Source organism: Delphinus delphis, chromosome 9 (genome assembly GCF_949987515.2).
Source record: "Delphinus delphis chromosome 9, mDelDel1.2, whole genome shotgun sequence".
Lineage (NCBI taxonomy): Eukaryota > Metazoa > Chordata > Mammalia > Artiodactyla > Delphinidae > Delphinus > Delphinus delphis.
This window is the reverse complement of record NC_082691.1, coordinates 28696111-28722109: the sequence shown is the minus strand read 5'-3', so window position 1 is coordinate 28722109 and position 25999 is coordinate 28696111. Positions and strand designations below refer to the sequence as shown.

General features: G+C 34.9%; 1 protein-coding gene across 1 annotated transcript in view; it reads left to right on the top strand.

The window, feature by feature from the left end:
* Nucleotides 1–25999, top strand: part of SEMA3A (semaphorin 3A) — a 232672-nt gene that overhangs the window by 45395 nt on the left and 161278 nt on the right. Inside the window, exons 2-3 of the mRNA XM_060019863.1 lie at nt 15804–15961; nt 20416–20478. Of these exons, the coding sequence (XP_059875846.1) occupies nt 15804–15961; nt 20416–20478 (221 nt within the window). The remainder of the gene's footprint in view (nt 1–15803; nt 15962–20415; nt 20479–25999) is intronic.

Sequence of the window (25999 nt, the reverse complement as noted above, 5' to 3'; positions counted from 1 at the left end):
CACAAGCGCAGATGTTTCCCTTTAATAAACTAGCAGGTGGAGCTGTTCTGGCCTAAAGGGCATGGGGCAGGCACGTTCATGTGAGTAGGGTGCAGATGAAGCAGGGACTGGTCCAGAGTGGATGTACAAAGAGCAAGAGAACAGTCATCTTGAGTGGCTGACCGTACACCAACCCCCAGGGATTGGATGGATGCCAGCTGGCTCCTTTCCTTGCCTGGTGCCACTCACGCCAATTGAAGGAGACCAGGTTCGGCAGAGCAGAAATTTTATTTGTTGATCAAGGTATGAGAAGGGAGAAAGATGGAGGGGATGGAGGCGGGAAACCTTTAAGGGGAGGGTATGCCATCAGAATTGCGGAAAGGGGTGGAGACTTACAGAAATAGCTGGAGTATGTGCAGTCCTCTGCACATGGCAGGCACTAATTGTGCCTAGAAAAGTGCAGGCCCCCCATTTGAGCGGAGGTCTCAGGGTGGTAAGGAAGCAAAGGAAACTTTCTAATCCTTTGGGTCTCGTCTGCGCAGGCGCGGCCCTCGTGGTCAGACTGGAACCGGTTCAGGGCGGCTGACTGTCGCCATCTTGGCCCTGTTTGGCTACGGCAGGTTCTGCGGTTTTGCTTCTGTGGCGTCTGCCTACGTTTCTGTTAAACTGGTACAGCAGTGGGCATAGGCTGACGGATTGTGGTGTGGGGAAAAGAAAGTAGGTTAGTCTCTGTACTGGCGTGGGTCTCTTTCTGGGGACGAGAGGACGCCGTCAGAGAGCCCCGGGCCATTTACTGGTAGATAATTCAGCCTCCGCAGCTGGACCCAGGTGGGGCTCCATGCGTCGTCATGCTGTACCCATGGCTCCAGGGCCTGGCCTGGAGGAGATCCCTGACTCACAGGACCGGCAAAGCCACTGCACAGGATGCGCGGAAGGGAAACGGGTAGGTTGCCCTGGGGCCCGGCTGTGGAGATGCCAGGTTGGGCATACAGTAGGTGCTGACAAAGTGCTTAGGGATTTGGAAGCTTCGCCCTGTGCAAGCCTCACTGGGGGTTTTGTACAGCAGAGCCTTCTCGTGCCAGGAGCAACGCTCTGTTTAAAGGGCATTTCAAGGAAGCCAGCTAGCACCCGAATAGTTATGATTACGGGTCCCAGAATTTGGTCTGTGTCTGAAGGGGCCGAGAGCAGGAGCTGGGCAGGAAGTATCACCCAAATGTGAGTTTTAGGCCTGACCGGACCCCTCCCTTTCTTTGAGAGCGGGCACTGTCCTCTTAGCTTGGGGGCCTGGCTATCAGCTCATGCTGCCCACGGGGCTCACTTCCCCACCTGGCTGGAAGGGATGATGGTCATCCTTCAGAAAGGCCTGCCTGGCAGGAGGATCCTGAATGCAGTGATCAATTAGCTGTGTCTGCCGTGGGTGCAGGAGGGAGGAATGGCTACATATGTGCCCAGAATTTGTCATCACTCATCAAAATGCCTGGTCAAGGCCCCACCTCAGATTCTGCTCACACAGAAAAGCATCACAAGACAGAGATGTCAGCTAATGGCTACACGCCGGCCTGTGGCTACAGCCCTGTGGATGGCCGTGAGGACCCCTCTGGCCTGAATACACGAGAGCAGCTACCCTCACCCACTGAGCCACCCCCAGGAAGGCTCCCCACCCCCCCACCACGACATATGGACGCCTTTCTTGCTCTAAGGCCGATTATATATATCAGAGAATTGACATATATATATGTGCCTGATATATATTACAATACATACAATGTTTTTACAAAATGTACCATTTTACAAAAAAATGAGTTGGCTGAAATGTACAGGTATAGATATATTTTAAAACCAAGAAGCAAAAACAAAAAAATGGTCTCTTGAAACAAAGTGACTTTGTTTTATTTTTCAATTCTAGACGTATGATTTAAATTCTGGGAAATCATCCAAATTTTTTATTCAGACAATGGCTATTAATCAGTTTTGGCTGAATTCGATATTAAATATTTGTTAAGTATGTGTTTCACTAATTTTATGGCCTTTCTCAGTGTTCTAATTAAATAGATCCTTTTTTTAAAATTTGGAAATGTATATTTTTTTACAAGTTAAAATTATACTAAGGAATCTACCGAAAACATGGGGTATTGTTATTACAATACTGTTACCCTCCAATAATTAAAGGAATTGAAGACAACACTAGTGCACAAAGAAAGGAATTGGTCTGTACTCAGTTTTCAGAATACTTAGCCTAGGTAGATAATGTCTGTGATTTCAAGAAAATTCCCACCAAACTTCTTCCCAAATATTTTAACATCCCATTATTTATTCATGTTATATTTTTAAAAATCAATTTCTGCCATTAATATGATAGCATCTCCCTGAATATTCCTTGAAAAAGAAGGCTTTTGTATTAAAAGGAAAAAGAGACTCAGTGTCATACAAGGTAGGTAAACATTGGGTTTAATAGTTTCCTTAAGCAAATTTCCTTACCTCCAAAAGTCTTCAATGTCTTAATTTGAAGTATAATATAATGATATATGTAGTATTCTCTCAAACTCGTTTTCTCATGGAATCCTTTATTCCATGAAGCATCAGAAGAATCTTGTTTTATAGAAATATACCTGTATAGCATCATTCATTCATTCATTCATCTACATGTATGTTTGCTTTCATTAGGCAAAGAGACAGGATCAACAGTTCTTAATATATAGATAATGTCAAGTAAGTGTCACAGAAAATATTTTCTAACTTTTGTCTGGGATACTTAAGATTTTATAGCCACATGCTTTTCCTGTTTAGTTTTCTGTTTACTAATCATAAGAAATATAGTAGAAGGTAGAAAGAAAATAAAAGACTTTATGATTAAAATTAAATTTCACTACAGTATTATTTTGAACCTCAACTAGAGTATTTAAAGAGGAAGTTCATGATAGAATTAATTAATTAACAAAAAATACATTTAAGAAAAGATGGGCCACAAAAACAGTATAAGGCCAAGTATAAGAATCCATTTAAGCAGAGATTAAAACATGCGCGTTTTTATTTTTTATGGTCTTTCTTTTGGGAAGAAAATAGGCATTTTTTTAATCCCCATTTTGTCCTCACATGAGTATAAGGTAAGAGTTCTAAGGTCAGTGATAATTCTGCTGTAATGTATATTAAATCAATGTGTGTACTTTTTCTGAATGTTACAAGTCAACTGCTGATAGTTCAAACGCTCTCTCTTTCTTTGATGTCTGCAAGGATGATAACCAACTGTACGGGATGTGGATGATGTGCCTTTCCTGATAGATCCTCTTTTGACTTAGTCTGTTAATTGCTCCTTTTGCAATAAGAGCATTTTCAACTACCTGAATCAAGACTTTCATAATATCACTTAGTGGTTCTTGACAGCTAATGAAGTGTCAAAGCAGGGCTGATAAACTCCAGAGCCTATCAAGAGGGCTGAGTGTAGCATTTTTTAGATTCTGATTTACTAAATGAGGTGGAAGTCATTATGGTCATCAAACAAACTCAACTATGAACTTTTAAACTAATTTCTTGGTTTTTTTTAAGGAGAAGTAATTTCTTCTTATTGAGTACTTAGAAATGGTAAGGCAACAGTTATATTGGGAAAAATTAGAAAATCTTTCTCAATTTTGTAATTATACTAGTTTCTACCACTTTTTGAGTTTTATCAGTAGTGGCATTTAACTTAATAAGAAACAAACGCCTGTTTTAAATAACACCCTTACAACATTAATATAAAATTAAAATAAATTTTTAAAATCTTGTTTAAAATGCATTGCTGCTTAGGGACACAGCCAAATACATAACCTCAACTTCTAAAGCAAGTTTTGTGAGGTGGAAGTTCATAAGTTGCTCTTTTCATAACAATTGATTAGTTTGAATAGAAAGTTAAAGTATGTGTCTTTGAAAAAATAAACATGTTCCAATTTTAAGTATATAAAATTACTTTCTATTATTTAATCCAAAGTTTAGTGATAACAATATTGTTATAAAGACATGATCTACAAAGATAATCTATTAACTATTTACATGCAAAATAAACAAGTATCAGGAAAATGAAAGTATTAAGATATCAGTGACCTTAGATAATGTAAAGGACTCTAGTTGCTCACATTGAACTACTCCGAGGGTTTTATTAGGACTGAATAGCACTAACACACACTTTCTCTCCCTGCAGGTCTAAAGGCAAATTTTACCCCTATTGTTCTCTGCATTCAGACTAATGGGAGTGTCTAATTTTGAGTGTGTATTGTGGCCAGCAGGGATTAAAGGGAGGTCATGTTTCGCTCTAAACAAGGTTTATTACTTATCATTCTAACATTGTTATTAGTGCTTTGTTTTGGTTTTTCTTTTGCTGTTTTTTTAAGAGGAAAACAGCCACATTTCCTGATGAAGTATAGAAGAAAGTTTAAAAAGAACTTAAGCTGTTTTTTTTTTTTTTTGCCTACTCTTGAAAAAGAAGTAAATCTATTTCTGAATTAGATGTTTGTCTTGTGGGGATAAACGTCTCTGTGTCTTGTATTGGTCTAGAGAATCTTCAGTGTCTGCTGTCCTGTCCAGTCCAGAGATGTGCTTGATTTAATGGGCCCTGGGAGAGCAAGGATTTTCCACAAAACAAGCTGGATTTTTAGCTTCATCCTAGGGAATCACTTAGTTGTCCTTTGGGCTCTTAAACCAAACCTGGCTCACAGTATATTTAATTTCAATCCCAGAACAGTTCTAAACACGACCCAGTCTTGGAATACATTTACAGTGGAATGTTTTTGGAAAAGAGAATAGAATAATTTAAACTTGTCTCATTTTCTGTATAAGGTAAAATTCTTAAATTATTTTGTTTGTATACAAAATTAATTTTAGAAGTAGTACTATCAGATAACTTTACAAAAAAATTATTTTGGCAGAGAAGAATATAGGAAAACTTAATTTTTCCCAAATTATCTATATAATAATCCTATTTACCCCCTTTTCATTTGTGTATGTAGAAAAATTATAAAATGTCAATGAATTGTTATGAACTAATTTCATTAGGGCATCTGACTTCCATTGCTTATCATTGCTGAAATGTGCTCACTTCAAAATTAAATACATTATTAGGGGAAAAATACTTGAGGAGTTCCATCATAAATAGGATATTATTGTCACTAAGATTAGAATATCCCCAGAACACATTGTGTGGTTTCATCTAGAGACTCTTTGAGTTCATTGGTTTTCAACACCATCCTCTCTCATCTCCCTCCTACCCCTCTGTAGGGAAATCTGATTCAAACAAAATCCTTTTATAAGTAAGCCTGAAGCCTTCATGATCAAAATTCTAGTTATAGAGGTGGGACATTCTAGTTATAGAGGTGGGACATGCCAAGTGAATGCCCGCCCTCCCCACATCCCCCAGAAATGACAATTAAAAAAAACATCTCAGGTGAACAACTTCTATTTTTCAACTGACAAACTTAAATTGCATTTGTTTGTGGCACTCAGATACTAATAGTTTAGAGAATGAAGAGACTAGGAGTAGTAAGGGCAGCAGGATAAATTATGAGTTATCTAACCCATATGCACTATTTTACATGATAAACATATCCATTTTATCCACCTAATTGGAAATCCATCTATTCATTCATTCAGTAAACATACAGTAAACACCTTTGTCAGCCAAATCTGGGGTTTAGGTAATTCGTATCCCCAGCCACACACAGCTGCCTCTTGGATTTGGTTACTTGATTTATCCTTGGGAATATTCACATCATCTCCTGGACTTCCTTGTGACCTTCTCTCTCCCTCACAGCTCTAAGAATTAAATAGATTCTTGTCTCAGTTACAAAGGGACACCCACAAACACTGAATTACATATGTTCTCTAGTAAGTTCACTCTTGGACATACCAGTTTTTGTCAGTGATTAAGGAAAACTTTTTTTGCTCCCATAAATGTGTTTTGGGATGGAAATAATGGAAAAATACTGATAAAATACTCAATTTATTTATTCAATAAAAGGTCATTTGCTCAGCATTAAGGCAATTCAAATAAATCATTCTTAAGCAGTTTAAAAAAAATTCTTATAGTGAGCATATGCAACACATAATGGGTGACTAAGTGGTTTATAACTATTTAATTCTCCATATGTGTATATTTTACACAGTTTTGTTACTGGAGAAATGAAATATTCAATTTGTAAGTATCAGAAAAAGTTTGCTTTCTTTTAGTCATGTGGGGAAATGCTAGTTATTTGAAGAACACACTGAAACATATGCTGTGGTGTATGTAAATGGAATGACCAAGACTGCCTGAAAAATCAAACTTTCAATTATGTTAATCAGATAAGCGTCCTTTTTTTTTTACTTTGCTAATGATACAGTGCTTACCACTCATAGGCAATTAATGCACAGTTGCTGGTGAACTCACTGATGATGGAAACCTGCCTGTAAAGGAGCCTTACAAATAAAACAAAAGACAGAATCTAGAAACAAATTTTAATCCTAGATCACTAGCCCATCACTTAAAGCACCAAATTAAACTGATTTGAATTGTAAAAGAAGTATCTACATTTCAATTCTAAATTTTTACTGACTAATCATCTTGCACAGAAATGAGTGATCAGTTATAATATATGTTTGTATTAATAATTTTTGTCCACATTGAAACATTTAGTTGATTTATATAATGATGACATTTAAACTTTCATTGTTATTCTTCCAAGAAGTAAAAATTAACATTATGCATTAGTTATTTTGTAAATTGTTTCCAACTTTTTTTTTTGATTATATGCCTGTGCCCTAAACTTACTGCCATCAGCTATCAGGCAGCAAAAATAAGGAGAAAAAATTAAAGTTACAATTTTTTAGAGATTTATTTAGAAAGAGGATTGAACTGAGAGCTAGGAGACCTGAATTTAAACCTGGTCTCTGCAACTGTTAATGGTAGAGTCACTCATGCTCTTTTGCAAATGGAGGCAATCAGACTACAATCTGAAGTAGATCTCAAATTCAATAATTAATTATCTAGTTAATCATTTCCTCTACAGATAATTAGGCCCATATGCCACTGTGGTAACTTTATATCTAAAAGAACTAAACACATAGTCTAATGCCCATGCAGATAAATGGCATGCAGTTAATGCATTCGTGTGTGTAATGGTCAAAGTGTGTGAGGCATCAGAGGAGGGAGTGATACCTACTAATTCTTAAGGCTTTCATAGGAGAGATGGCTTCTAACTCTACCTTGAAGCATGAGAACATGGGAAATAAACTAGAAGCAAGAGGGGGGAGGCTAGATTTAGTCTGAAGAGTAAAGTGGCCATTTCTGATAGAGTTGTGGGAACTTATAGGCATAGAACAAGGTAGCAAAGGAAGATTAGGGACTGTGACTTTTATTAGGGAGACTGAGCAAAGGTAATAGTGGTGGGTGTAGGTGCTTTTTTTAAAAATAAAAACATTACATTTTTGAAATTGGCTCTGGTCAATTTTTATAATAATGCCTTGAACAATATGTTAAAATTGAGAGAAATTGAAGATAGGGGACCAGTTAAACTATTGCTATAAACTGTAGCAATAAACTATTGCTATTGCAATAATATCTATGTTTAATGTTACTAAACCAAACTCTGAAAAACTTTATTCATATGATTATTATATATAAAATGACTATAGTAGTGCTTAGCACATAGAATATGTTAAAATAGCCATTTTATAGCCACATTATAAATAATTTAGGGTTTAGATGGCATAATTTTATTGGTTATTTGAATGTAATATATAATTAGAAAATCTAGTCTATAATCTGACATATAATACATATCACAACATTTACTTATTCCTAGATGTTATTATATTTACTTTTTCTGAGTTTTTGCTGCCTTTTTTTTTAAAAGGTGTTTCAAATACTATTTATTGAGACACTTGCTTCTATGTGCCAAGACGAGATATATACCAGGAAAAGGTTCTAGGATTAGGAATACAAATATAGGTAAAAGCAGCATATTTTAACTCTAGAAAGGGAGCCAAAAAGATAAAGCGGTGATTAACCTACATTATTACATGGTACTGTTTCACAAAGGAAGGCATGATATACTGTCCCTTAGGAGGCTGGAGAATTCACAGAAGAGGCGTAACCTAGATCCTGAAATCTGAGTAGGTTCACACGGTAAGTGAACTCGGAAACCATTGGGAGATAGACCACATTCTAAGCTGTGGTAACTATAGATAGCAGACCATTGAGGTAACTGGAAACAATTCTACCCATGCATGTGTGTGTGTGTAAATATATATATTTATAAATCGTTATATATAGGTACATACACACAATCTACTGGTGAACGAGCCCAAAAACGTGTGGAACATACAAAGGGCTCAAATGATACGTTGGAAATTTCTAGGCAGGTTTTAAAGAGGCAAGTGATGTAATATCTGTGCTTTGAAGTTTGATCCATTCCTTGTTTGAATGAATATATTACTAAGAAGTTGTTATTGCTGTAGTTTCTTGAAATGATGGGTGGTCTGTATCCTTAAACCTTGCAAGTTTCCGAATGTCTGATATTGCCTCTCTTTCTTGCTGGGTATAAACTTATTGAGTCACATATGTTTTCAGTTGGGTATTTGCACAAATTCCTGTTTTGTTTTCTGGCAAATAATCTTGCTTTCAATAAGGATGAAGCCCACCTGATAACTTGCCTTCAATAGGTGACTGGGTTTTTATTAATGGATTCCAAATATATTCTTCCTTTATTTAGGAAGTTCCATAACTGATCCTCTGTAAGATTAGATTTTCCTGGCAGATGGTGACATTTCAGTCTGCAGATACGTTTATTTTTAGGTTTTATTTCCTATCTTTTATTCTTATTCCCAATCAATTTCATCTCTTTCAATGAAAATTTGATTTTGTTATTACTTAGTTTGGAACTTTGGCAACAAGACTCAATCCTCTCTCTTCTTTGTCAGTTCCTCTTTCCTATGCTTTTCAATTGCATTTTGGTCAACTTTTTATCTCCTGACAGTGAGTGAGCGAGCTGGAGGAGTTCACTCTCTCACTGTTGGAGTATACAATTGTTGTTTTGACTTGAAAACAAGCTTCACATTTTTTAATATATTTTCTTCTAGGAAAATATATTCTTTCGTATTTTGGCGATTGGTGTGTGTCTTGTGAAACTCCATCAAAGACACTGTGGAGTAGTCTGGTGTTCACATCTTCTACTCCTGCTTTCACTGTAGTTTACCTACAGTGATTTCCTTTAGTAGAAGGATAATGCACACACAATAAATATTGAGCATGTGTGTGTTATTAGAACAGTACTTGGCATATAAGTGTTTGTTATGATGTTGCTGCTACTTTTGTACTTTAGCTGTACTTCTGCTTTTTATGGACATTTTCCAGTAATTTTATAGCCATATAGACTCCTACAGCTTGTTTATGTAATAAAGCATTTATGGATGGAAGGTTTGTGATTCGTTACATTTTAGTTACTAATTACATCATACCTGGGATATTTGTTTTGTAGAAAGATTATTCTGGAGGCAGTGCATAACATGGCTTGTTGGTATAAACCTAGAAAGGAAGTTCTATTAGAAGATAATTAGAATAATCAAGGGAAGAAATTATAAGGAATTGAACTATGAGAGTGGCAGTGAGGATATAAGCAAAAGCAAGTTACAGGAGAAATTATAGTGTTGAACAAAACTGAAGTGATGGAATGGGTCTCTGGATGATGAAGAGGCTCTGGTTTGTACAATTCTTTGGATGAGTGATACTTGCAACCAATTTAAAAATGTACAGAAAGGTGATGATGTAAATGGAAAAAAGAAAAGGGAGTGAGTTCTGATCAATTCCTGCAGACTCTGAGATACTTGTGCAATATGTAAATAGAGGTTACTAGTAAGCCTTTGTTTGGCTTTTGGGGGGAAAATCTGTCTTTGAAGACATACATATGAGACATGTCAAAATACTGCTAGTGACGAAAGCCATAGTTGTGGATAAGATTATACACAGAGCTATTATTGTATAAAAAGACCAAGTACAGAGCAAATAAAATAATATAAATATTTAAGAAACTCTTAACTAAGGTGAATTATGTGATAGTACGAGGTAACCAAACTTCTCAACAATCAGTTCTTAGTGTTCTCCAAAGCATATTCTTATATTTCTCACTTTTTCTTTTCAATGATCATTTCTTAGTATTCTCAAAAATTCTGCCGCCTTAGAGGTAGTGCAGAGGAGGACAGAGCCTGGCCTCTGGTGTCAGGAATTAGAATCTTGACTCTGTATCTCACAAGCTTTATGACCTAGGATATTCCCAATATCTATCTGAGTCAATTTCTTCATGAGAAAATATGGAAATGAAAATTTCCACCTCAAATCGTTGTTGTGGGCCTTACATAAATATACTAATAAATCATTCAGCAGTTTTTTTGGCACATAATAGGCACTGAAAACTTATTTCCTTTGTATTTTCTCTACTGTCTACTGGTTTTTATTCATGTCCTCTTACACTTCCATGTAAGAAGGTTAAAAAACTAGTCCTCGATGAACAAACTAAAGTCAGAAAAATAAGGTGAATTTTCCCACAATATAACTTTATTAATCTCTAAAAATTATTCTTTATTTGTGTTTTTTTGGTCCTTTCTAAACTTTTTGCTGATTAAGTATGAAATGATAATGATAGTAAATAGCACTTGTTTTGTTGTTTTGTTTTTATAGTGCAACCTTTCCTTTCAGCCCTTATTTTGTTTTTGGAAATGTAATAATAATCTAGGGAGTGATGAAATACAGAATCTCAAAATTTTGGGACCTTGATGAACTTTCCAATATTTACAAATATCTAGATGTGATCATCATTTAGTCAAAATATTTTGGCATCATATAGACCCAAACATTGACTACTTTAAATAGCATCTTTGTTCTATGAAAAGGACAAAGTTCAAGTCATGGAAAAAGGACATAAGCCTAAAGCCATCAGTGAATACAGGCAGTTTGTTAGAGTCCAGCAACTGGTGGGGTCCTATTACCTTTCATGCTATAAAACTTAGAGAAGGGAGGGTATTGAAGGGAGGGAGAAAGGAAGGAGGAGAGAAATAGAAATGTCATGGAAGTCAGAAATATAGAGAACAGGATGGCTATTGTTTGGATTTGAGGTTAAGTGTACAGCAGTTTTCTATCCAACTATGAGAAAGTCTAGTTCTGGGCGGTCTTGCATTCTAGAAAGCAGTATTCACTTTATTGCCTTTTTGAAATCTGATTCGATCATTGTAATGTAATCATCTGTATAGATCTGTGCTTATCCTAAAGATAATCAAGATACCACAGGAACTATACAACTTTCTTATGTAGAGCTGAATCTACATATGTGATTTTGATGTAAATTTTGTCACCTTTTATTCTTTTCGTATATTAAATATACAAGAAGAGCATTAACTTATAAAATAATTTTTCAGTATCTTAACGTACTGATAGTGACTGCTAACAATGTCTTTTCCTTTTTCTTTATTCAAATAGAGCTACATTAGAGATCCTGATGTATTCCGGGGGAAAAGGCAAATCTGAAAATTTATAAATAAATAAGTATAATGAAAATGACAATTGACTCATTAGAAGAGAATCACAGTTCTTCTCCCATGATTATATTCTGATTAAAGAACAGATCGATTAAAATTTCTTTTCTCCTTTTGCTGCATGATATTAGATTTAAAAAATCTATCAAATGGACTTTGTGTCTTGAACGTCGTAAGATTCATAAGATTTTTTAGTATTACATCATAAGAGAATGCAATCTATTTATAATTGAAAACAGTGCTGCTTGAAATTATATGAATTGATTTTCCCTTCCAGAACATCTATACACTTATGCTTACTGTCTGCATTGTCTTATAGCCTGTCATAATAATAATGGTGATAATAGGTAGCATTTATTGAACACAGACTATTTGCTTGGCCTTGTGACCACTTTATCTTTCATTTTGTCATTAAGCAAATTATAGAAACACTAAATCATTTGGTGAATCTGGAATAAACAAAATGTTTGCTTAATTATCTTTCAAATTTAAGAATACGTAGTTCATTAAGAGTGCTTGTCTGAAATGGCACTTTTGATTACAGTCCTACATTTACTTTTCTCTATGGTTGACACGGCATGTAGAAGTTGAAGTAATGTCTCAACAAGGAAAAAACTGAATTGCACCCAAAAAGAATTAGTGCCTTTGTATGCTTTAGTCTACTAGGATTCACCAAAGTCGAGCTGATTCTATAGAAATTTAGGTTTTTCTAAAGTAACATTTGTTGTTGTTTGACTAAATGTGAACATAGGCAAGATGTAAGAAAGTAGTGGAGTATTAAACATCTCATATTACTGAATATTAATTTTAGTTCCAATACCAAGTTGTGTAATGGTAAGATTTACATAACAGAAGCTGAAAAGAAACACCTAAAATTCTTTGACTCTAAAGGAGTAAAGTCCAAGTTGAAGTTATTTAATATCAATTGCAGCTGAACATGTCTACATATAAGGAAAATAAAATGATACATTTAAGTTAAAAATCATAAAGGAAAACAGAATATTTAAAAATGTGAAATCTAGACTTTGAGAAAAAAATCTCTGATTTTAACCTAGGTTTTTTCACCCTGAAAAGTGGTGAGATAATCTAAGCAATCCAGAATTTGCCCTGGCTCACTGCCAAGAAGGTCTCAAAAAGACTCCTCTCTCAGTTACAAAGCAATGTGTGAAGTCCCTGATACAGAGGAACATCTAAAGAAATTGCAGCAAAAGGAATGATGAGGCAAAGTTAAGTACATTTGAAAGGAATGTAGAATAGCTGCTAACCTGTACTCCAGGAAAAATTGCCTTTTTGTTTAATGAAATGATCCAGCAGTAACATTTTTTAAAGTGTAGTTTGTTTCTAGAGTGATTTCACATGTAAATGACTAAAGACTTTCTCTAAGTTGTCGGTACCTAGGAACCAATCATTTTCCCTGAACTCAACCTGTAACATATTTTTCAATTGTATGAATATTTTCATTGTTTAAAATTGTGATATAGAAAGTCATTATTTTTGCTATTTAAAGTTCAGCATACAGAAGTTGGCAAACAAAAAAGAATACTGTTCTTAATATGACCATTACATTTAATATTAATGTAAATCAAGGAGCATAGTGCTCTTCTTATTTATCCCTTCACCATACAAAATTACTGATGTTAACAAGTTAGCACACTTGGTAAGAAAGTAGAAAAGTACTTTTTTCATTCAGCTCCATCTGGACCCTAATTTCCTACTTATAGTCGAGAAGATCAAACATTAATATTTAACCTCTACTTATACAAACAGGTAATCTTTAACTGAGTGTTTACTATGCAAACTATTGCAGTAATTGTTTTATGAATTATCTAATTTCACCTTAATAATAACTCTTGGGAGATTTATTATTAACCCCATCTTCCAGAACTCGAGGCCCAGGTAGTGTAAGGAACTCATGCTAGTTTACACACCTTGTACGTACTGAGGTGGTGCTTGTGTTTTCACCTGTAACTGTGACTCCATGTTCTATGGCTGTAGTAGTTGTCTTCCTATAACTTCTTCCACATTATGCTTAGACCTCTCTTTCATGGTTTCTATGCATTTCAAATTAAAATCAATCCTTGTGTCTCTTAAATGACCCTCCCAATGATTAATATCTCTATGTAATTTTCTTGGTTTAGACTCAGCTGGCTTTTTAAATTTTTTTAGTTTGCCTAGCTACCTATAGTTTAGTCTCTCTGGTATTAGGGTAGAATTATAGTGTTTAGAATTGGAAAAAAGAGTGAAGGTTATCTAGTCTATTTGATAAACAGATCTCTTTATACAACCTTTCAGTCAATGCATGAATATATCCAGGGATACAGCCCCTGTCTCTGGTAATAGCCCTTTCCATCCTTACACAGCTCAGGGTGCCTGAAATATCAGTCTTACATTGACTCTCTGTAGCATTGATCCTTTACAATCATTTCGTGAGAGGAATGGCATTTACATTCAGATATCATGTGGTGGATTCTCTGTTCTTTCTCTCTGGAGACTCACAGCTCTCATTTATTTCTGATGATGACTCGCATGAATGAAACTCCCTTGATCTATTTCTTCCTTCCCTCCTTCCTTCTATTCTTCCTTCCTTCCTTTTTTTTTTTTTTTTTTTGGTCAGAGGTAGAGAATAAGATAAGACAAGCCCAGTATTGTACTGTTTCTCATGAAGAAATTAGAAAAGCATCTTTTAACAATGTATTAACAATTAATTCTTCTAATTTTGTGAGTAAGATGTATAGGTAGGTAGGTAGGTAGGTAGATAGACAGGCAAGCATTCAATTTAATATTCATGACCTGGTAATATGGAAAAGAAACCATGTGAGTTGTGGATGATGAGCTATTAACTATATATCTCCTTACGTGAGGGAATGTTAATTCTGGTAGATAACTCATTTATAGGAATGATTGTAATAATTGACAGTGTGATGCAGATTATGAGTAATTCAAGCAAAATATTACAAATAAATTAATTCTATGAGAATTCTTAGGGATTGCATTTGAACTAGCTTGGAAGAGTGATACTATTTTCTCTAGGTGGCATATAGTTGTGTCAGGAACAAAGGCAGGAAAGGCTAATAAGTGGACGACCACAGAGCATGTTTTCCTGGAGGGTTGTGGACATGAGAAAGAGTACTGCGGTGGGGTCTAAACACAGATGGTGTTGATCTGACCTTTAAGGCTAAGTTAAGGAGTTTGAACTTTATTCTCTATTAAAATAATATTTTTGATAAGATGGAAAAGGCAATAAGAGAAATAAAGCAGGTAACTTATCAAATGACTAATGTCCTGGGATAGGGCTGGGACATTGAAGTGGAAGGGTCTTCATTTCGGCTTCCTCTCCTTGGAAGGCACATTCTACATTTTATGGAGGCTGATGAAAAGGTTCTGTGTGTGCACGGTAAAAATCTGAATCATTGATTCAGGACACATTTCTGGAGCCTCCTCAACATTTCTATCCCATAAGAGATGGGTTGTGGTGGTATATATATATATATATATATATATAAACCTAATTTCAATTGAAGCAGATAAAGAAAACCTCTTTGGTGATGATCAACACTTACCTCTCTAGTGAAAAGGTGGACTTACTGTTATATCTATCTGAAGATGTTTTTGTCACTTAAGGTGTAGGTCTAAAAAAGTTCAGTATTTGCCTGTTCACAACAAAAGCAAATTGGAAATCAATAACAAACTGAAAAATTGGGGTCATGTAGTAAAATTTATTTAATTCAGTGTTTTCATAAAAGCCTAACTCAGTTGATCTATTATATATGTCAGTTACAAAATATTACAAAGGATTTAGATGGTGAAGTTAATGATTTAATGGTCAAAAAGACGTAAATAAAAAGAGGCCTCAAACAACCTAGGAGGTTGAACAGTGTTTTCCCCACACTACCTCTGCTCTGTTGGTCCCTATGCTTATCCTTCTAGCAATGACTTGGAGCAAATGAAACCACTTAAACAAGTCTTAGTAAAGTTAAAGACATTTTGTATACAAAGTGACCATTCTGATCTATTACTACATGGAGAGATTGCACCAGCCCAATTGTTTGGACAAGGTATTTCTCTCCTTTCTTGTGTAGGAGTGTGTGGTCTTGAATATGAAATCAGCAAACTAATGGGAGTATAACTCCCACTTCAGTGAAATGTAAAGAAGTCCTGTATATTTTTTACTACCACAAAGAATAACCACTGATTTGTAACTACAGCAGGCAGCAGCCTCATTACCATGTACCAATAGTCTGTGTTCATATAGGACCTCACATTAACACCCAATGTCTTGCTTTGTTACCTTGCAGAAATGTTGGAATCCAACAATGTGATCACTTTCAATGGCTTGGCAAACAGCTCCAGTTATCATACCTTCCTTTTGGATGAGGAACGGAGTAGGCTGTATGTTGGAGCAAAGGATCACATGTTTTCATTCAACCTGGTTAATATCAAGGATTTTCAAAAGGTATCTTTATTCTAATATATGTACTATTCTTTTGAAACACTTCAAGTTATATAGAATTTTCTAGTTATTTAACAGTGTGACAACTGAAAAAAATTGTTTAAATTAATGTTTTATCTTTTCAGACACAAATAAAAATAATGCACTGATCTATCACAAATCAGTGGATGTAGTAAACCGTCAAAATTATCAGGGAGGAAACTGTACTATTTTCAGTGATCATTATAAGAAATACTAACTTTAGCTTATTCTTCCACAGTTCTATCATTTTTCCTGCATAAAATTAAATACCTAAAGCATTATAGAAATATATCATAATTGATTTCATGTACTAGGTATATATATTTATATATAATTTACATATCTCTCTATATTTCCAGCACATGCAGAGTTCATCACTCATCATACACATGCCTCATCTGAACGTTGCCTGCGTTTGGAAAGTTTATTAGAGCACAGGCACTCTCATTCATTTACATATTGTCTATATCTGCTTTCATTCTGCAGTGGCAGAGCTGAGTAGTTGTGATAGAAATCATCTGAATCACAAAGCCTAAAATATGTACTATCTGGCCTTTTAAACAAAAAAGTTGGCCAAACCCTGATCACAAAGATCAGTTTTCAGTGTCAGGTTTTTGCAAGTATGGACATTTAGAAACTAGCCTTCTATCAGTATTTTTAATATACTTTATTGTGTTTCTGGATTATTTAATTAATAAGCTATACAGTTTGGAAAAAAAATATGGATTGACAGATTAGTGGAAATTGTGCTACTGAGTCTATATGCTGTATTCTAAGTCAAACAGTTTTTTTTCAGTCGGTATTTCCTGTCAGTTCTCTGAGGAACAAAGATCTTTATGCAACAGCTTTCCCAAGAGTGGTAATATAACATGCTTTTTAGGGTGCATACACTTTAGTGTATGTATGTGTGTGTGTGTGTGTGTGTATATATATATATATATATATATATTAGTTTTGCTGCTTCTTAACACTTGGTTTTAAAGTCGTGTGCCTCAACTTTTTATAAACTGTAACATATTGGACAGTTATTTTTAAAAAGTAACAGAATTGTAAAAAGCTTTTTTTCTGGTTGGAGAATGTTGTTTTGGGATAAAGTGAAGATTTAATTTCAGGGCTGATTCATATCTCTAATAGAGTATACTGCTAAACCTAAGACTTTTACTTTTCTTCTGTTACCCAAACATTAAAATTCTGACTATATATTAAGAGATTTGATTCATAACATATAGTCAAATAAAATGGCACTGCCCTTAATGATATATTTTGGAATTAAGATATAACATTTAAAAATCACCTTGGATATTTCTTTTTTTGATTTTTCAATATATTAGATTTTGAAGCTTCCTCAGATTAACAGTATCCCTAAGGTTATCTACTATCTAAGAAAACTGATTATCCATTGTTTTTTCTGAAATGATAAAAATATTTATCTTAGCATCTTTTGTAAAGGTCAAAAAATAAGCAAGTTTTTGTTGTTTTAGTGAAAGATAACCATCCTTTATAAAATGAATGAAAAATCTAAGATGATTAGGAAGACTACATATTTTAATAACAGGAGGTTATATCAGTTCAAATTTTCAGTGTTTATAGAAATTTCATCATTTTGTGAAATCCATATATATGAATATATATATATACTTATTATATCTATGTATCTATTGTATATATCTATATATCTATAAATAGAAAATATTTGAGCACATCTCACCTCAGAATATATGTTTAATGTATTCAACATTTTTTCTGAATAAATATTCTTAATTTGGTTTATATATTCAATTGGCTCTAAAATTGAAAAGGACTAAATTGTCATATAAACAACCTACTATTTTATAGGTAAGAAAAATCATAGAGACATTTGTGTGCCCAGGATGCATCACTTGTAATAAACATATACTGAAATAATGGGTTAAATAAAAGTTCAGTGACTTGCCTAGTGTTATAGTGTTCTTCTTATAGGCTCTTGATTCAGATCATTATTCTAATAATAGAAGACATATTTCTAATTTTAAAGCATTCGTTTCAATACATTATTTAATTTTAATTATATCACACTCTTTATAAGGGTAAATATAGTTTACTTAAGGATTATATCTGTTTGTCTATATTGTCTATTAATGCTCTTTTTAACCTATACGTAATATTATTCAACAACTTTTTCCTAAGCATCTACTACTGTGATAAACTGTATAGGGGGCACTAGGGTATGTCATCAGTAATTCTTGAGGAACTTACAAGATAATACTAAAGATGTATGAGCATAAAGGTAAATACTAGGCCAATCCCTGTTAGAGACAAAAACACAGTCTCAGGCTTGGAAGGACCATGAAAAGATTCTTGGCCTTGGTAAAGGTCTCAATCTCCTTAAGGCATAAATGCTTATTCGCTAATGAGTAAGAAGAGCTACCATGGGTAGATGTATAGAAGCCTAAAGAAGGGAAAGTCTAAAATAGATCATGAAGCACTCTGAATATGAGGGTAAGAAATTTAGTCACTGTTAACTGAGAAGTTTTTGAGCAAGAAGAAAAAATATCAACAGGTTAACAAATCTAACCAAAAGATAGGAATTATTCTTCATGGAAATAGATGCTATTGGAAGGACAATTTATATATTTGTTCCGTTGACTTATAGTTATTCTCATTAAATTGCTTTCCAAAAGACCACTTTCTACACCAGAATTTATTTTACTCATGCCAGATCTTTAAGCTAATATTTTTTTACCCTGATCTGTAACAAGTTGGGAGTACACACCCCTCTAAATATGAGAGAATGTAGCATGAATGTTAGCAAAATTACTTTTTATTAATATTTGTCATAAGAGAGAAATCACAAAATGAGGCCCATGTTGTGTCAATGCTGATAATCAAGAGCTAGGAGACTACGAGAAAACAACCTGCCCTTTTCAATTTAAAAAGTTATCTGTTTTAATAATCTGTGATTCTTGCACAATCTAGCTGGAAAGCTGAATATACAGTCAATAAATTTTAGCTCTTCTATATATTATTTTTGTGTCCCAGAGAAAATTTGTATTTGATCCTCCTCCTGTGTATGTTTTACTTGACATACACAAACACACATGAAAAGAAAAGTACATGAAAAGGAAAAGAATACATAAATTAAGAGCTTCAAATGGTAAAAATAAATCCATGTCCAAAAATTTTTAGGGCTTTTTATTGTGATATGGACCTGAAATGCATTTGCCATGTCATCATAGGTTATTTCAATATGTCCTAAATTCTTGTTTATAAATGTGTTATATTTTGCTCTTTAATTCCCTAGATTGACTATCACAGCCTTTGCCCAAGTTTATGACCATTTATACTGAATTATCTAGAGGTTCCCAGATGAATGATAATCAGTCATTTTGAGACTAAAAGCTTTCTAGCAGACATGGATGATGAACTGCCATCATCTCTGGATTTTTCTTTTACATATGACTTTTTTTTTCCCCCCCTGAAATTAACTAATGTTACCAGAAAAGAAAGATGAATAAAAAAAAATAAAATTGCTCTACCCCAGTACAGATAGGAGTCATGGGAATTGCTCAGGGGACTGGAAAATTTTATATTAAAATTTAGATGAGGGTATTTGAATTAATATTATTGAGGGAAATGCATCTACAATCCTCTAAGCCATGAGTCATGCCTTGATTTATCTACCACTGTCACCTGATTTATCTACCACTGTCACTGTATTCAAACAATACAGGAACCTCTGGAAAGATGAAGACCAAATATCAGGGATGAAAATACAGTTATTACACAGTTAGTCTGAGTTTTGCCCACAGTGGGGAAGGTGATTTTTTTTTTTTTTAGAGCTATCTATTTGCTTCTTCATTTCCTCCTTTATCTCCTGAAATTATGTAGTGCTACTCTTACCTATTTTCCCTGTCCAAAAAAAAAAAAAAAAAAAATTCCTTTCTAAAATGGGTTTTTCTAACCCTATCAGTTGCTCATTATAGCATGTCATGCTGAGATTTGAATGACAGAAATGGATCCAGAGCACCTGATGTTAACATTTCAAAATCACTATTTTATGATAAAGACCAATTCATTTAGAAGACTGCAAGCCACATTCTATGCTTATTTCTATCTCTCTTCACTGGATTCTCACGTGGTCTCAGGATGATCTCCCTTTCCCAACCTGCCTTACAATTCTTTGCATTGCACACTGCTTACATCTACTGACTGCATAAATTTCTGTGTTGCTCAACTTTCATTTATACAGCAAAGCCTAATGGGTAGACAGAGAGTGAAAGATGTTAAGTTCATGCCAATTGACTGATGGTACTGCAAAGTCTTAAACTAAGAGGTTCCTGCCACATAATGCTTTATGGAACTTTATCTCAGTTGCTCCACTTGTTCTAACAGACTATAAGGTTGGATCTCTTAGAAAACTTAATTGGCAGAAAATAATGTTTCTTCTCTGCCCTTAGATTGTGTGGCCAGTGTCTTACACCAGAAGGGATGAATGCAAGTGGGCTGGAAAAGATATCCTGGTAAGTATCAATCTACTAAGTTATTTTAGTAATTGCATAAGGAATTTATTACTCTATCATCATTTTTGTCCAGTGTTATATTAAACACCATTCTTTGCTTCTGGACTTAGAAACAAATTAATGATATTTGATTTTGAATATTGACATTTTTATGTAAAGCATTGAAAATCTTATGTAAAGCAAGTGGGTAGAAAATGACAATACACCTGAATAAAGCAAAAATGGGTTCCTTTTGATGATTTATATACACAAAAGGTAATTAACAGTTTTAGCATATATACTTATACTCAATAAGTCCACTTATTTGTGCAGATTTGTTTTCATGTTAATTCCTCTTGAATTCCTTTTGAATGAATTGAAATTTTTCTTCTTCTGAATCATCATGATTAAATTCCCCTCCTTCTTTCCATTTCATTCTATTCCTTTTCTTTCTTTTCCTTTCCCCTTCTTTCCTTCTTACATTTCTTCTTTTTTCTCCTTCCTCCCTTAGAACTTCTCTCTTCCCTTCCCTCCTTCTTTCACACATTTCATGCACTCATTCCTTAAATAAATATGGATTGAGAAATGACTATGCAACAAACATTGTCCTGGGTACTACGGACAAAAGATGAGTGAATGGTAAGCAGTCCCTACAATGGTTGTACCACTGTTAGTAGGTAGAGGCCATTTTTCCTGAGGTAAACTTTGTCAGTTAAATTAAGTGGGCCACTGGTTTGAAGTATAGCCAAGGATCTGCACAGATCATGAAAGGCAGTTATAATCATTTAAATCAATAAATTAACATGAATTCAGGATTTTAAATAGTTGTATTATTTTAGGTCTTATCAGATATTTTTGGGTCCAAAACACAAGGAAATAAGTTTAAAAGTTTTGTCTCTATATTAGCATTTAGAAGAAATTTATTCTATGTGCATAAAGACATAAATCAACTTGTATGTATGTATATAGACATATAGATATTTTCAGGGGACAATCTGATTGATTGGTAGCATCTGCCTAAGATTATGTATATGTTTAGAAGGGTTTAGAAGTGAAATCAGTATTCATGGAAAAGAATGTCTCAATCTGGTAGCAGAGTTGGCTACAGGTGAAGGCAGATAAAGGAGCACAAAGCACAGGTATCTCCCATCCATGATTAATACATATCAGCAAACATGGGAAATTCATCCTTAAAAATTTCAATTTAAATATAGTGATTACACGTCACATTAAACCATAGTACAGTAAACATTTTTCTGATTACGTGAAAGTGGACAAAAAATTCTGTTCTATCAAATTTTATACTACCCCAAGTTAATACATAGGTTGGGATGATTGAAAAGGAGTAAATAGAAAGAAAAATGAAGTAGGAGTCCAAAGAATCAAGAATTTTATGTTGACTCCCCACTGACTCATTAATTTTAATTGAGCAAGTACCTTAACTTTTGGGGGGTTTTAGTATCGTATCCATTTAATGGGACATATTTGCAGTTGTGAGAAAGAAGTTCAATAGATTTTGTGATAATTATTTAGAAGTAGGTAATATTGCATAAATGTAGGCAAAAAATATGACTGAATACACAAAAATTTATTAACATCAAAATGCTATATTTACCATTAACAAATTATGTTGAAAGACTTCAGTGTGATAATAACTAAGGATGGAGAGAAATGGAGGTTTTACCTGTATACAGCTGTGACTTTTAAAAACAGATTTTTTTTTTTCTCTTTCTGTTAAAGTGTAAGAGGTGAAGACATGGAAACTTAGAATTACTGAGAACTCTATCCTGTGCCAAGTACTTTGATAATTTAGATAGTATTTTATATATGTAGTTTTAACAATAATCTTGTCAAGTGGGTATCATTACCACTGTTTTCTTAAGAAATATAATGATTCAGCATATTCATTCAGAATTGTTTCATTCAAAAATTTTGGAACAAAAAAAAAATTTTGGAACATTTTGAGTACTATGCTAGAAGTCAAGATCAAAATTTTTGTGCCTCTGCTGAAGTTTTTGGTGTTGTGTGGCATGTATGGATTTGAACTTAGCTATTAACACACAGATAATAAGCAATAGAGATTCAAATAAATACCTTACCTATTCTGATCTTTTTAAGCGTGCGGATGTAATGATAACCAGCTCGTGACATTCTTGTAAGATTCAATCACAAATGAAATTATTACATAGACTGTAATGCATGATACAAAATTAACTATTAGTATCTGTAACAGAGTTGCTTAGACAATTTCTAAGTGAAAACATCATTAATGAAATTTATTTGGTCCTCTCTAATGAACATGACCACTGTAGTGTGGAACTGTTCTGAATTCAATTCCATCTGAACACTGAAGATAATAACCATACTTATCTGACAACTTATCTGGATTTTATAAAAAGCACTGAGCCAAGTACTGAGCATATTTCAGTTGCTAAGATAGCAGATACTCTTTTGTATTTATGGTTTCCAAAATTCGCCTCAGTACATTTCCCTTATCTTCCATGCCTCTCGCCTTGCCTCCCCTGCTCCTCTCCCTCTTCCTCTCCCCTTCCCTCCCCTCCCGTCCCCTCCCCTCCCCCTCCCTCCCCCTCCCTCCCCCTCCCTCCCCTCCCCTCCCTCCCCCTCCCTCCCTCCCTCCCTCCCCTCCCTCCCTCCCTCCCTCCCTCCTCTCCCCTCCCTCCCTCCCTCCCCTCCCCTCCCCTCCCCTCCCTCCCTCCCCTCCCTCCCTTCCCCTCCCCTCCCTCCCTCCCTCCCTTCCCCTCCCCTCCCTCCCTCCCCTCCCCTCCCTCCCTCCCCTCCCCTCCCTCCCTCCCCTCCCCTCCCTCCCTCCCCTCCCTCCCTCCCTTCCCCTCCCCTCCCTCCCTCCCTTCCCCTCCCCTCCCCTCCCTCCCTCCCCTCCCCTCCCTCCCTTCCTCCCTCCCCTCTCCTCCCTTCCTCCCTCCCCTTTCCTCCCCTCCCTCCCCTCCCCCCCTCCCCTCGCCTCCCCTCCCCTCCCTCCCCTCTCCTCCCTCTCCTCTCCCCCTCCCCTCCCTCCCCTCCCCTCTCCTCCGCTCCCCTTCCCTCCTCTCCCACTGCTGCTCCACTGTCAATACTGAACACTGAGGGATTCTGGTAATAGCCCAGACACAGTTATTTCAGCAGCTGCAATAAAGTCAGGATCCCCACAGTGCCCTATGAATAACCTTAATCATGACCTCAGAGGTTTCCTCTCTAAGAAAAGCAACTTTATTTTTCAGGTTTACTGAAAATGCTTATGAGTTTGATAGAACTAAATTAAAAGGAGCTAAAACATACGGTGTTTGCTAAGTCTGATACAGGGTATTAATGGCACCTGATTATTTCATAACACCTTTTAATATGGATTCTGAAAACTTATAAATTATGTCTTATATATTATGTTAGAGATAGGTAATTAGGTGTGCACTGAAAGATGTAAATTTTTCAAAGTTTAACAGTATGTCAATATTAGTCATACAGATCTTAAGCCAGCTAATTAATGTAACCTGATAAAATGCTCATGCTTTTGTTATTCCTCTACATTCTACATTAAATGAATTCAGTCATTGTGAATTTTTATTCTTCTTTGTTAACACTTATTTAATGAAGGGAAAACACAACAAGTTCCATATATTTTAGTTAAAAGAAAAATATATTTTTCCTTTAGCTCTTAACACTAAACACCAAACACTAAAGTATATTTAAATAATAAAATATATTTCGTACTATTTTTCTGGTAACCCATCTCATTCCTTTAATATTGCTTTTCATTGACTGTTATGCAAAATACATTTTGTGCATGTGGAATGCACAAATTTTATTAAAATTTATCTTACTTTTCAGGAGACCTCACTTATGTATCTCAACTTACGTAACTAATTTAAATAGGATACATGACATTTATTGGTTATGTTTGGACTTTAACATACAGATGCATTTTTTTTCTTTCTTAATATATGATTTTAGAAAATAGCAAATAGTTGATTTATTGGGATTGTAACATTTCTTCCTTGATAAACATAAAAAATAGAATTAGTATTTTTACCAAAAATTTCTTAAATAACCACTTAAAAAGAAAGATTAAGGGTAAAGAGGTTTTTTTTTTTTTTTAATTTTCATTCAACACCATATTTGTTAAGTGATACATGGACAGTTTGAAGGAAATTCTGCACTGTATCTTGAGTAAATAATAGCTGTGACTGATGGGACAGTAATTCCTTTCAAAGACCTCTTGTGATGCTCAAAACCACATGAATGAGGCCTTGAGTGGTTTTTGCAGCCATCAGGACTTCAACATAGAATTGTAACCAAAATAGGAAGTGACCTGAACATTTATAGAAAAGTAAACTAACAACCTTCTTGAGTGCTCTCCGTGGTTTCTAGAATCCAAGTTTACCCTTTTCCTACTGGTTTTAGTGTTTTCTCTAAATGTCCTCTGCAAGTAAATCTCCTTTAAACAAACCATCCTGGAGGAAGTGCTGTCTTCTTGGTATTAGATTCAGATGCAAGAATACAATAGGAAAAACAGGACAAAGACACTGGTTATTTTTATGTATCTTGAGAGTAGGTCATTTTTAAGTCCGGTTAAGATGGTCAACATGGTATAGCCACCCAGCAAGTCAGGATATACCACTTGATTGAACCTACATAGTTCCTGTGTCACTAAGTGTAGCATTATACAGAAAGTATTCCCCATTCTCCCAGGCAGCTGGGAAGATACAAACCATCATTTCTCACAGCTCAGTTTTGCATCATACATATATATTAAATCAGCTGCTGGGATTTGAGCAACTAGTCCACAATGAAAGGACTTTGTGGTAAGAGGGAATCTACAGCCAAAGACGTGTATAGTCTCTCTCTTTCTTCATATATACATAGATGGAGAGAAAAAGAGAGAGAGAATACAAACGTGCCTTAGGCTGCTGATAATGGCATTTCTGACAATAAGAGTAATCTAAACTTATTTTTTTCCAGAAGTGAATATGCAGGATATATATACTACCATTGCCTTCTTTTCTTGGTGTTGTAAGTTCTAAACATTTACGTTGTTACGATATTTTTATATTAGAGGAGTGAAATGCTCATGAACTTTTCCACTGTTGTTACTTGAGAGTTGTAATTTTAAAAAAAAATTACATGATATATATTATTGTACAGATACCCTCAATAAGGACATAAATGCAATCCAGATATCTCTATTCTGACTGCTATTAGCTGCATTTACTTTTATTTTTGATATTTTTCTGGTGCTTAAAATCCACTTTGTATTCACAATAACATTTCTATTGAGGGATTAACTTCCTTGACCCTGTTTTGCAAATGAAAACTGAATACATGCTAAGCTGGTAAAAGAATCTGTTTCGAATCAATAGCTCTCTGAATCTTCTTTGTTTATCCTACTAAACCATCTCTCTTTGTACTAAGTTTCAGTAAAACCAAATGGCAACCGTATGACTATTAGAAATATTTTGAACATTGTTGGAAATCAAAATTTCAACCATCTGAGATGAACAAAAAAACCAGATTCTCATAAAATCGCTCTTGT